General features: G+C 47.4%; 1 protein-coding gene across 3 annotated transcripts in view; it reads left to right on the top strand.

Moving 5' to 3' along the window:
* SEMA5B (semaphorin 5B) overlaps positions 1-13,366 on the top strand; it is a 120,647-nt gene that overhangs the window by 91,426 nt on the left and 15,855 nt on the right. For all 3 annotated transcript variants that reach the window (XR_002732115.2, XM_023214794.2, XM_023214790.2), the window contains 4 exons: positions 9,609-9,671; positions 10,053-10,151; positions 10,673-10,886; positions 12,001-12,286. Coding sequence is in view for 2 of the 3 variants with exons in the window: in XM_023214794.2 (XP_023070562.1) it covers positions 9,609-9,671; positions 10,053-10,151; positions 10,673-10,886; positions 12,001-12,286 (662 nt within the window). In the remaining variant the exon portion in view is untranslated. The remainder of the gene's footprint in view (positions 1-9,608; positions 9,672-10,052; positions 10,152-10,672; positions 10,887-12,000; positions 12,287-13,366) is intronic.

Genomic DNA, 13,366 nt, shown 5'->3' with positions numbered 1-13,366 from the left:
TTGGAGCAGGGTCTCAGCTCCAAGGGCATTCCCTGAAGGGCCCTACAGACAAGCCCCCAAAGTGCCAGGAACTGGCTTGACCACCTTTCCCAGCGTGTCTCTTAGGGGCCTGACCTCAGTATTTCAGACTGGATTCACCGTGACAGAACTAAGGAAGTAAATACATTTTATGTCCACATTCCCACCTTGGTGTGTGCCATCTGTCCACAGAGGGGAGAGAACAAGCAAGAGGTTGGGGCGGGCCGTCCAGTGTCCCCTGGAGCAGACCTTGGCCTCTGGTCTTCAGTGCCGGGTCCTCCTGTCTGTTGTCTGGCCTGGTGAGGAAGCCCCGACTTGTAACTCTCAAAGCCTGACTTCAGGGGCTGTCCCGCCAGTGCCCTCTCTGGGGCTTTGGGTCCCTGGTTATAAGCTTTCAGTTCTCAGTGTCTGCTGTCACCAGCAACCAAGTGCTAACAATGATCTGCACCACTTCGCTGACAGGGGCGGCTGGGCCAGGGTCCCCCAGCCCAGCTTCCTCTACTCTCCCTGTGGCCTGGGTCTACGCTTGGGTTAAAACTCCCCATTAAGGAGCCAACTGATTCTCCCACTTGGCCCCAGGGCATGATTTAAGCAAACTTAAAACTCAGTGCTTTATTGATAGTTTAAATAATTAACATTCCGTAAAGAAAAATCTAAATGTAAACGGTTTTTGCAAACCAGTATCCATTAAGGGACTTCTAAGTACCTAACCCCTATTAAACAATTTATGTAAACCACTCTTCCTTAAAGAAAATTGAATGCCCAGCTCCTTCCCAATCCTCCAAGCTCTGAAGTAGGGAAGAGGTGCAGCTGGAGCAGATGGGGCCGTGTGTGTGTTGGGGATGGAGGAGTAGGGGGAAATCAAATCAGCTCACCTGTATGGTTATTTATCAGTCTAACTTAATAAACTGGTACCGGGAAAGAAAAGGAGGCCAGTGATCGACAGCGTCCCCCGGCTGCTGAGAGGACCAGCATGATGAGCTGTCTTGGAGTTGGCAATTAGGAGCATTAGGAGCTCGTGAGCGACCTTTGCCAGAACAGTTCCATGGGACGACCTGGCTGGAGGCCTAATTGCAACAGATTTATGATCTTGGTTTGCCAGATATCCTGCGAGGCAGAAACGAGGACTGTTCTGCGCATATGCATCAGGACGCATAATGGGGCTTTGTTCGGGCCTGGGCAGACATGGAGGGCAATGCCTGAGCTCTCTTCCAGTTTATCTCCACGTCCTCCAAGCTCAAATCTGGCAGCCCTGGAGTGGTTTGAAGTTTAAACTCCACTAAGCAGTGGACTTAATGCTCCAAAAATGTGTTGACACTCAGCCATTGTCCCTGGCCCCCAAGTGTCCGTGGGAGTTGCTGCATTTGCAGGGAGATGATCCACGTCCCTGAGTGTTGCCTGCTTCCTCTCACAGCATGAAAACCACAGAGCTACTGTTACTAGAGATCATCCTGGAATTTCTGGGACAGCCCTTGTTTAAAGCATTCTGTTCCAGATTGATCAGACACATCTCTCTCCACCCCTTCACAAAACTCCACTAAAAAGAGTGAGAAATTTTAAAGTGTGCACATTCACAACAGCAGAGAGAATGAAAAAGATGTCAGTGAAGAAGAGATTATGCATTCTGGGGCAATGGAAAGTGGACAGAGGCTGGGCACAGTGGCTCACACCTGTAATCCCAGCACTCTGGGAGCCTGAGGCGGGCAGATCACCTGAGGTTAGTAGTTCAAGACCAGCCTGGCCAGCATGGTGAAACCCCATCTCTACAAAAATTAGCTGGGCATGGTGGTGGGTACCTGTAATCCCTGCTACTCAGGAGGCTGAGGCTACTCGGGAATCACTTGAACCCGAGAGGCAGAGGTTGCAGTGAGCAGGGATGGCACCACTGCACCCCAGCCTGGGCAACAAAGTGAGACGCTGTCAAAAAGAAAGAAGGAAGGAGGGAAGGAAGGAAGGAAGGAAGGAAGAAAGGAAGGAAGGAAGGAAGGGAGGGAGGGAGGGAGGGGAAAGAAAGAAAGAAGAAAGAGAAAGAAAGAAGAAAGAGAAAGAAAGGAAAGAAAGAAAGAAAGGAAGAAAAGAAAGAAAGAGAAAAGGAAGAAAAGGAGGAAAGAAAAGTGGATAGAGCAGATTGGCTTGCAGAGGGGAGGCAGTGGACAGGCAGCTGACTCCTCAGAAGGGCCCCAAAATTGGGTGTTCCATATTGTGTGATGTGAGGATGAGGTACAAGGATAAAAGGGAGGATTGATTGAAATTCTCTAAATTAAAGGGTTGGGACCCAGGTCTCCTATCCCATCCCGAACAGCAATCCCTTCTTCCATCTTCTCCCTCCCTCCAAGAAAGGAAACCAAGACCCTTTCTCCAAACATTCAACTGGAAACGCCCTATATTTAGGGACTCCTAAAGGGCACTGATGGGGTGTGATCAAACGAAAGTCTACTTCCTCCTCCCACCCCCTGCTCCCCCAGCCCCACTTCCAGGCAGGAGACTGAGGGAGTCTTTGCTGGAAAAACTCAATGACCCCAGAGACCAGACTTTTAGAATATGATATAGAGGGTCTCCCAGTGAAAAAGGCTCCTTACCCAGCACCCTAGGAGAAGCCCACCAGTCTCTATGAGCCCTCCCATGGAGTTTCCAGTGAGCTGCTTAGTACTTTACTCTTAGGGCAAACAAACAAAGATGCTTTTTTATCATGTAATTTTATACACACACAAAAGCAAAGAGAATTGTACATGAACCCTGTGTACTCAATAGCACTTAAAAGCTTTAACAATCATCATCTCATGGTCAATCATCTTTCATCTACATATATCCCCCCATGTCCCTGTCCTGAAGCAAATCTCAGACATATCATAACATCCATAAATATTTCAGTATACATTTCTAAAAAATAGGGATTTTTTCTTTCTTTTTTTTTTTTTGAGGTGGGTCTGACTCTGTCACTAAGGCTAGTGGCACAGTCATTACTCACTGCAACCTCCAACTCCTGGCCTCAAGCTGTCCTCCTGCCTCAGCCTCCCAAAGTGCTGCAATTACAGGTGTAAGCCACCATACCAGGCTGGGATTCTTTTTATGTAAGTGGCCCAAAGTTAAAACTTCATATCATTAAATGTCCAGTTAATGTTTACATTTCCCTACTTACAAAAGTTTAAAATAATTTCAGTTACTTGAATCGGGATTCAAATACGCTGCAATTTGTTGCTATGTCTCTTTAAAACAATGTTTCTCTCTGTGCAGTTTTTTATTGAAGAAGCCTGGTCACCTGTCCTAGAGAGTTTCCCACAGCCTGGATTTTGCTGATTGTAATGCAAGTGGCATGACTGAACATGTTGCTCTCTTCCCTGTATCACCTGTACATTGATTGTTAGAGCTAAAAACTTCATTCACTTTAGATTCTGGCAAGATTTCCTCATAGGTGTTCTTGTGTTCTTTCTTTAGGAGGTACACAGTGTCTGATTTTCTCTCTTTTGATGTTAGTAACCAATGATGATCTGTTTCTAGATCCCTTAATTCTTTAGGTATTACAATCAATTACCTGGGCTACTTTTATAAAAACAAACTTTTTGGGTCGGGCGCAGTGACTCACACCTATAATCCCAGCACTTTGGGAGACCAAGGTGGGTGGATCACCGGAGGCCAGGAGTTCGAGACCAGCCTGGCCAGCATGGTGAAACCCTGTCTCTACTAAAAATACAAAATTAGCTGAGTGTCGTGGCACACACCTGTAATCCCAGCTACTCAGGAGGCTGAGGCAGGAGAATCACTGGGAGGCGGAGGTTGCAGTGAACTGAAATCACACCATTGCACTCCAGCCTGGGCAACAAGAGTGAAACTCTGTCTCAAAAAAAAAAAAAAAAAAAAAGAAAGGAAAAACACCTTTTTTCATCTACTACATGATGACCCAGTGATATAGTCATATAGGAAAGGCAGGATAAATATTTGATATTCCATCTTTATTTACCAGTTTTCAAATAATGAGCTGGTTTGCTAGTATCTTTCAATGGTGATCAATTAATTTGTCTTTTATTATCATGTTCACCACAGACTGGTGGATATAAACATTGTTGATGTCTTTCAATCCATTGCAGTTATCTTTCACGGTTACCCCATCTTTCACCAGCAGGGACCTCTTCATGTTGACTCCCAGGTCCTTTAGACCCACCCTAGTCATCTTTGACTACGTCCTTGGTATCTGATGTGACAGAAAGTTCCAGCTTTACCTTGTGCATTTGTTGCCCCAGATCTGGAATCAGCCATTTCTCCAAGAAGCCCTGGTTCCTTTCTGGGGCAAATGGTTAGTAATTTATTTTTAGGTATGAACAAATAGCCAGAAATCACCAGACAGTTGAGGAAAGCCTCTAAAGTGAAAGAGAAGGCCAAAACAAGCAAATGGAATGAGAAATACTGTCAGAAACAGAAACAATGAGAGAAATAATTTAAAAAAAAATTTGGCTGGGCAGGGTGGCTCATGCCTGTAATCTCAGCACTTTGGGAGGCCAAGGTGGGTGGATCATCTGAGATCAGCAGTTCAACACCAGCCTGGCCAACATGGCTAAATCCCGTCTCTACTAAAAATACAAAAAATTAGCTGGGTGTGGTGGAGCATGCCTATAATCCCAGCTACTCAGGTGGCTGAGGCAGGAGAATCGCTTGAACCTGGGAGGCAGAGGTTGCAGTGAGCAGAGATTGTGTCACTACACTCCAGCCTGGGCAACAGAGCAAAAGTCTGTCTCAAAAAAAAAAAAAAAAAAAAAAAATTCGATTAATAATAAACAGCCAATTAGTATCTTCTGAGATATACAAAGTATTTTATTTATAAAACAATAAACTTAAAATATGTAAATTTAAAATGTGATTGGGAAAATAAACATTGAATTGAAGGATTAGAAAATAATGTTGAAGAAAAACCTACCAGAACAACAAAAAACAAGAAATGAAACGTAGGAGAGAAATATCAGAAAACTAGAGGATCAATGCACAAAGGCCAACAGTGGATTGGAATATTAAGAGTTCCAAAAAGAAAATAGAAGAAAAGGTGAGGAAGAAATTAAGGATGAACTAACATAAGAAAATTCACCAAAACAGAGAATGAGTCTTCAATGCTAAAAGGTTGACTGAGTTCCCAAAAGAGACCCGTCCTAAGGCACATCAGTGTGAAATTCAGGACACTGTTATTAAGGAGAAGATCCTAAAAGTGTCTGGAGCCTAAAGAAAAACAGAAAAAGAAAATGTCGTCAGACTCCTCAATAGCAACGCTGGAACTTAGAAGACAACAGAGGAATAAATGCCTTTAAAATTCCAAGTGAAAGTTATTTTCAATCTAGAATTTGGTATCAAAACTACCAATCAAGTATGAAGACAGAATAAATCAGACATGCAAGAATTTGAAAAATTGATCTACCATGTTCCTTTTCCTAGGAAGATACTGGAGATGTGTTCCACCAAAATAAGCGAATAAATCAAGAAAGAGGGAAACATGGGATTCAGAAAGCAGGAGAGGAAAGAAGGTAAGTCCCAGGCTAACAGTCAAGCAGGAGGCCTCAAGAGCAGCCAGAACACTGAGCAGGAAGATGGAGGTTGGTGGATGAGGAAGAGGATGGGAACTTGCAGATTATCTGAATCATTTGTGCATGCAGTAAGAAAATCATATTGAGGCCAGCATGGTGGCTTACACCTATAATCCCAGCACTTTGGGAGGCCGAGGGGAGCAGATGACTTGAGACCAAGAGTATGAGACAAGTCTGGGCAATATAGCAAGACCCTGTGTGTACAGATAATTTTAAAAACTAGCCGAGTGTGGTGGTGTGCACCTGTGTTCCCACCTACTTGGAAGGCTGAGGCAAGAGGATCACCTGAGCTCAGTGTTAGGTTTTGAAGGAAAGGTGAAGGTTAAAGAAAGACACACACATAGCAAGAGGGTGGCTCAACAGCAAATGCAGGCTTTATGTCCAGCATAAAACCTATAGAAGTGGAAAACTAGCCTAATGCCAGAGCCCACCGCTGCCTACAGGCTGGGGTACTTGTAGGTATGGGCAGGAGGGGTCTGGGCACTATGGCTTGCTGCCCGGCGGGATATTGATAAGATGTTCCCATGATGAGGCGGTTCTGGCCCTTATTCCCGTGGAATGTCATCACGGTGTTCCTTGGACCTTTGCCCAGTGAGATACGACAGGGATGTTTCTTTAGTTGGGCCTTTGTTTACCTTGTGGTCAGGTGGTTAGGAAGGATGTTTCTCACAGCCCGAATGCCTGGGAAATGTTTCGCTTTGACCAAGGTTTGCAAAACAGTGGGGAAGCTTAAAATGGTGCAGTTTGGACTAACATCCGGGAGGTCGAGGCCACAGTGAGCCATAATTGTGTCACTATACTCCAGCCTGGGCAACAGAGTAACACCTTGTCTCCAAAAAAGTAAAAAAAAAAAAAAAAAAAATCATATTGAGAGGGATGTGTAAGACCTGTTGGACATTTGGGGAAAATCGGTGATAGGTACACGCAAAACAAGCAAATGGAGACAATCAAGACAATTATTCAGTCCAGGAAAAACAAAACGTTGTTCAAAAAAGGAAACCTTATCAGAATACGAATATTTCATTGATTCTCACTCACATGCACATGTTTTCACATTTCAATGAGTCTGAAGTCGGGACGTGTCTTTCAGTCAAAGACATCTGACGGTCACTATCAGCCAGGTGCAGTCTTGATGTTGTCATGCCCGTGCAGGTGTGAACTTAGTCGTTTTTTCTGGTGTTCTGACCAGACAACAGCAAACCCTCGACGTTTCAGTCCACAAACCCACTTTAGGATCACACCAGGGAAGAATGTGAGTCCTGGTTTGTCAGAAAACCTGTGGGCATCTTTTGGTATGGCGCCCATTCTGTAAGCATCCAAACTTGCAGGATGAGGTCAATGGTATGGAAGAAAATTGTGGAGACCAGCGTGGAACGCTCTGTAAGAATTACTGCAACACTGACACCTAGGTAGTTCAAAGAATGGTTCCCTAAACAGACAAACAACAAAAATGAGCACTGACAACTCTAAAAAGTGATTCAGAAGAGATGAACGCTCAATTCAAAGGTTTAAGGATACTCAATTTTGCGTATATTTTTTGTATGCACAAGATTGATATATGATAAAACATATGTCTAAATAAGAGCACTTTCAATATGTTTACGTTAAAATTTTAATAATAAGAACATTTGATTGGCAGCAATTTTCTTTCTCAGTGGTTCATATTACAAATTGATGGTGCCATACATTCAGTGAAATCTGGGGTACTGGCTGTAAATACCAGTGTTGATTTTAATTAAAACTGTCATTATAATGGGAGGATGGGGAGATGGGAAATGTTATGTGTGCTTTGGTGTTGGGAAGAATGGTGGTGGGTAAGTGGGAAAAATCTTCACCTCCGTAACAGGAATTCAAAAGATGAAGCCTGAGATTGATACATCTTTTTTAGAAATGGATTTAAAAAAACAGAGAAACAAGTGAAGGTGGTTGTCCTTGGGAAAAGGGGTGGGGTATGGGAGGAGTGGATCACCAGGGTTTTAATGAATACATTTTAATACTGTTTAACTTTTTAAACTCTGTGCATCATTAATTTGATAAAAATAATTTTTGAAATGAATTAAAAATAAATAAATGGTTTCAAAAAAGCCATTCTGTGCTGTTCTCTCTATAAACACATGTACTCTTTTTGGGGCATGTGGTCTAACTTTTGGTTAGAGAAATCTATTCACCATGAGAGGCTGCAGGATATAGCAGAAAGAGCTTCGTTCTGGTGTCAGTTGTCTGGATTCGCATCTTGTTTCTCGTTTACTAGCTGTGTGACCGTGGGCAAATTGCTCCGGCTCTCTGGACTTTAGTTTTCTTCCCTGTAAAACGAGCAAAAGGCTACGTGTTTCACTGTTATCTGTGAGGATCAAAGAGAAAAAGTGTGTCAAGTCCTGGCACAGTGCCTGTCCCATTGTTGAGTCCAGCGTAACTTTAATTCCTTTTATGGTACAGCCCCCCTTCAATGGGATCAAGGCTGACCTCTGCTCAGAGACTTGAGGACCCTTTGCTCATGCAGTCTTCCCAAAGCCACCCACCGTCCGGGGCTTTTAGCTTGCACGACTGCAATGTTTGTGGCTCATTGCTCTTTTCTAGCCCCAGAAGCCCCGAGATTTCTTATTTATGTCCCTCTCTTCTCTCATATCAGGCTCAGCCTGGGAGTTGATGGGTCCTGAGTATGACAGTGCTCAGTTGTTTCTGTCCAGATGAACACCGTGGCTCTGTGGCCAGACTCAGGGTCCTTCGCTCTTCTCCAAGGTCTGGGAGACACAGAAGCCTAGGCTCCAAACTCGTCACTCAGCTCCTGAATCCAGGGTGTGCAGGAGTCAGCCTCCCTCTGCCTTACAAAGCAGCCATCACCAGTGCAGGTTGGCTGTGGGCTAGAAAGCATAGAGAGGCCTGCTACTCTCTCTCCCGGCCCCCTGCCTCCCCTCCCACACTGCGGCCTCTGGAGCTCTGCAGGCAGTGACCTCATGGCTAGAAACAGCTTTGTTAGAAGTTAAAAGGAGGTGGGCTCTTTTTTCCCTCCCCATTTGGATGACAGAGCTGCTTGCTCTGGGTTCCCTCTCCCAGGACAGGTAGGCAGTTCATGTTTATACATGTGACCCAGAAATATATAATGAACCACACCAGGGTTGTTGACATTGCCTGGACGTGGAGGGCATCACACCTCTGTCCAGCTGCTGTTCAGAGAGAGTAGAGGCAGAATAGATGAAGGAGAAGAAGGGATCCTGGGTTGGGGACAGCCCTCTCCTAATGCCATGGGCATGTGAGAACATGGCACTGTCCTGCAGGTCCCCGCATGAAAGCTGTGTCCCCAAACACATTACCCCACGGCAGAGCATGAGTGATGCTACCAGGGAAGCTGGAAGGAAAGTGCAGACAGCAGGGGTGGGAGGAAGGACAGCAATTAGGACAGGGAAAGTGCTAGCCCTTAAGACTATGGGAACACACATAGCCTTTGGAGTCAGAAATGTGGGTTCCAGTCCCTGCTCTACACGAGGTTCTGTGTGACTTGCTTAGGTCACACAGAACCTTGGTTTTCCCCATCTGTTAAGAAAAAAGCCCAGAGTTATCATTAGAAAATTAAATCTCCTACATTCAGGGTTTGCCAAATCTTTTCTCCCTGCCTGCCTGCCGCTCAGTTGAGGGCCATCTGGCACAGAATAGGCGCATTTCCCACTCAGGGCCTGGGGTGGGATTGAAGGTCCTTCGGCCACTACCAGCCCCCTGGCTGACTCCGAGGGCAGAGCTGCGTGGGGATGATGAAAGATTCAGAAGCTGTTCCTCCAGGCCTCCTCTGACCCAAGCAGGCAGTGTGGGTGTTGGACTGAGGGTGCCCACCCGTGAAAGGCCTCTGGGTAAGGAGACTGGGCAGCCCTCCCAGACCCATGTGGATGTAGTGAGAGGAGCCCTCACCCTGCAGACTATCCCTCCTTCACAGCTTCCTGTCAACTCCCAACACCGGCTGCTGCCTGCTCTGGTGGTGAGTGGCAGTGAATGACACAGCCATGTGATGTCTGTGTTCCTGTGTTCCTCCCCCAGGCCACAGAGTGGGCCTCCAGTGAGGACACGCGCCGCTCCTGCCAAAGCAAAGGAAAGACTGAGGTACGTGGTCTCAGCGGTCCGGGGGCCCCACCTGGAGCTGGAAGGAGGCCTGTGGTTGTGGGGATGGAGCGGCAGTGTGTGGACATGAGGTCCCCTGCTGGAGAGGCCTGGCCAGGATGAGCTGGGGCTCCTTGGGCAGGTGGGGATACAGCTCTGTGGCCAGTTGGTCCTGAACATCTGAGTGAGCAGTGAGGCGGAGAGATGACCTTGGTGGGAGGGGACGTCCACAGATGTGACCGGGACATCGGGACAGGTAGATCTGGGGTCAAGGGAAGGGTTTTAGAAGACTTGTTGGCATTCATGACGCAGTGGTGTGAGGGTGAGATACCCAGCATCACACCTGGAGAGCTATGCTGTCTGCTCCTTTCCTTCCTGCCTCAGGAGGAGTGTCAGAACTACGTGCGAGTCCTGATCGTCACCGGCCGGAAGGTGTTCATGTGTGGGACCAATGCCTTTTCCCCCGTGTGCACCAGCAGACAGGTGGGCAGCTCAGGGTGGACCAGACTGAAGGGGGCACCATGCCGGGGGCTCTCCTGCCCCGGCACCTATAGCCTTGAAGGCGGGTTGCCAAATTTTGCAAACAAACAGACACCCAAAACAGAAACATAAAAGGACACCCAGTTAGATTTGGAGTTCAGATAAACAATAAATGATATTTTAGCATAAATGTGCCCCATGAAGTGTTTGGGATAGACTTATCCTGAAAATTTATTCCCTGTTCATCTGAAATTCAAATTGAACTGGGCCTTCTGTATTTTATTGGTCAGCCTTACCTCGGAGGGTCCTGACTGGGGCTGGAGGCAGATGGAGCTACTGGGAGGACCTCTCCCTCCCTGCGGGCTGCTCCCTCAGAGGGACCGTGAGCGGGGCAGTGAGATGACGTTGGAGGAGGGGAGAGGCCCAGAGAGACCGGGGCCCAGGAGGAAACAAAACTCAGATGGAAAGAACAGGCAGCCCCAGGGCCTCAGGGAAAAGTGTCCCCTTCTCCCCATTGTCCCCAGGTGGGGAACGTCAGCAGGACAATTGAGAAGATCAATGGTGTGGCCCGCTGCCCCTACGACCCACGCCACAACTCCACAGCTGTCATCTCCTCCCAGGGGGAGCTCTACGCGGCCACGGTCATCGACTTCTCAGGTCGGGACCCTGCCATCTACCGCAGCCTGGGCAGCCGGCCACCGCTTCGCACTGCCCAGTATAACTCCAAGTGGCTCAATGGTAAGGAGGCCCCAGTGCCAGGGGCGGGGACTCCCCTGGTTCTGATCCCACCAGCCCACCCTGAGCCCCCCATCCATCCTCCTTCCTGCCAACCTCTGCAAGCGCTCCCACTCGCCTTATCAAGGAAGAGGTCCAGAGTAGGGCAGAGTAGACCAGAGCATGCTGGAGATGAGCCCCAGATGAAATCACAGATGATGTCCCGAGTCCCCAGAACAGAGGGAGGGAGGGCTATTAGGAGAGAGGGAGATAATTAGGAATTGTTTAGGAAAACAAGTTATGGATAAGAAGAAATTATGGGGCCAGGTATAGTGGCTCATGCCTGTAATCCCAATACTTTGGGAGGCTGAGGCAGGAACATCTCTTGAGGCCAGGAGTTGGAGACCAGCCTGGGCAACATAGCAAGACTCTGTCTCTAAAAATAAAAATAAAAAATAAATCAGCCAGGCATGGTGATGCATGCCTGTATTTCTACCTACTCAGGAGACTGAGGTGATAGGATGCCCTGAGCCTAGGAGTTTTGAGACTGCAATGAGCTATGATCACATCCCTGAACTCCAGCCTGGGCGAAAGAGTGAGAGCCAGCCTCTTAAAAAAGAAAGAAAGAGAGAGAGGTTATGGAAAGGGCCATATGAGTTTCCTAACCCTTGGGGCTGAAGCCCTGCTTCCTCACTAACTATTAGGTTGGCGCAAAAGTAATAGCAGTTTTTGCCATTAAAAGTAATGGCGAAAATTGCAATTACTTTTGAACCAACCTAAATACTGTGTGTCCTTGAGCAAGTACTTAACCTCTCTGTGCCACAATGTTGTATCTATAATATGGGGATAATCATAGGATTTACCTCATCTGTTGATCGACTGGATTAATCCGCATAAAGTACTTAGGATAGTGTCTGGCAGCCAGTGAGAGGTGTGCGGTAACACATGTTTAATATTATAGCTTCACTTGGTATTGAAAGTGGGAAGAGAGTTAGTTAGGGTCCCCAGGTCACCAAGCTTGCAGGGAGAGGGGTGTCAGGTGCCCATCTGGGAAAACTGAAGTGGTTGAGTCCTCCTGACTCTGCCCTCTTCTTCCCCGCTGGCCTGCCTGCCCCTTGTTCCTCTTCTGCCCACCCAGAGCCAAACTTCGTGGCAGCCTATGATATTGGGCTGTTTGCATACTTCTTCCTGCGGGAGAACGCAGTGGAGCATGACTGTGGACGCACCGTGTACTCTCGCGTGGCCCGTGTGTGCAAGAATGACGTGGGGGGCCGATTCCTGCTGGAGGACACGTGGACCACATTCATGAAGGCCCGGCTCAACTGCTCCCGCCCGGGTGAGGTCCCCTTCTACTATAACGAGCTGCAGAGTGCCTTCCACTTGCCGGAGCAGGACCTCATCTACGGAGTTTTCACAACCAATGTGTGAGTCCTGTCCTCTGCCAGCCCCTTTCCTCTGATGTCAGGAGCTGGCCTGGCCTCATGGCCTGGTGGGCTTCATCTATAAAATGGGGACTTTCGTGACTCCTGCCGGGGGTCATCTGAGGATTTTGTGACTTACTGCCTCTGGAGCGGTAAGCACGTGTTCTGGGTTGCTGGGAAGCGCAAGCCTAAGCCAGAGATGAATAAAGCAAATGGATCTGGCTTAGGCTGCATGAAGGAGGAACATGCTGGTGATGAAGGTGGAAAAGCCTGCCTTGGATGAGGGGATGTAGCCATGTGGGGGAGGGGAGCAGGCAGCAATAGCCTCAGGGAGGCTCAACAGGGATTCCCTAAGATCCCTTCCAACCTCAGGACTATGGGATTCTGCTCAATCTAACCAGCAGTCTTCTGTTAACCCTGCCATCACCTCCCATCTAGACTGTCCTGGAAAACCAGGCTGGGAATGACAGCCCCTTTTGTTTTCTAGGTGTGAGGAGGAGTAACCCTCACAGATCATGACACCTCCTTCTGTGTAAGAGGCTACCCCAATCAGGTGACTCTCCCATAGACCAATCTTGTCCAGCCCACGGCCTTTGGGCTGCATGTGGCCCTGGACAGCTTTGAATGAGGCCCAACACAAATTTGTAAACTTTCTGAAAACATTACAAGACTTTTTTTTTTTTTGGCTTTTTTTTTTCTTTTCTTTTTCTTTCTTTTTTTTTTTTTTTTTTTTCTGAGACGGAGTCTCACTCTGTCACCCAAGCTGGAGCGCAGTGGTTTGATCTCGGCTCACTGCAATCTCTGCCTCCTGGGTTCAAGCAATTCTCCTGCCTCTCAGCCTCCCGAGTAGCCGGGACTACAGGTGTGTGGCACCACGCCTGGCTAATTTTTTGTACTTTTAGTAGAGATGGGGTTTCACTGTGTTAGCCGGGATGGTCTCGATCTCCTGACCTTGTGATCCGCCCACCTTGGCCTCCCAAAGTGCTGGGATTACAGGCATGAGCCACCATGCCCAGACGGCAATTTTTTTTTTTTTTTTTTTGGGCTCATCAGCAATGGTTAGTGTAGTGTATTTTATGTGTG

The sequence above is a fragment of the Piliocolobus tephrosceles genome, chromosome 2, assembly GCF_002776525.5.
Source record: "Piliocolobus tephrosceles isolate RC106 chromosome 2, ASM277652v3, whole genome shotgun sequence".
NCBI lineage: Eukaryota > Metazoa > Chordata > Mammalia > Primates > Cercopithecidae > Piliocolobus > Piliocolobus tephrosceles.
This window is presented reverse-complemented; position numbering and strand designations above follow the sequence as displayed.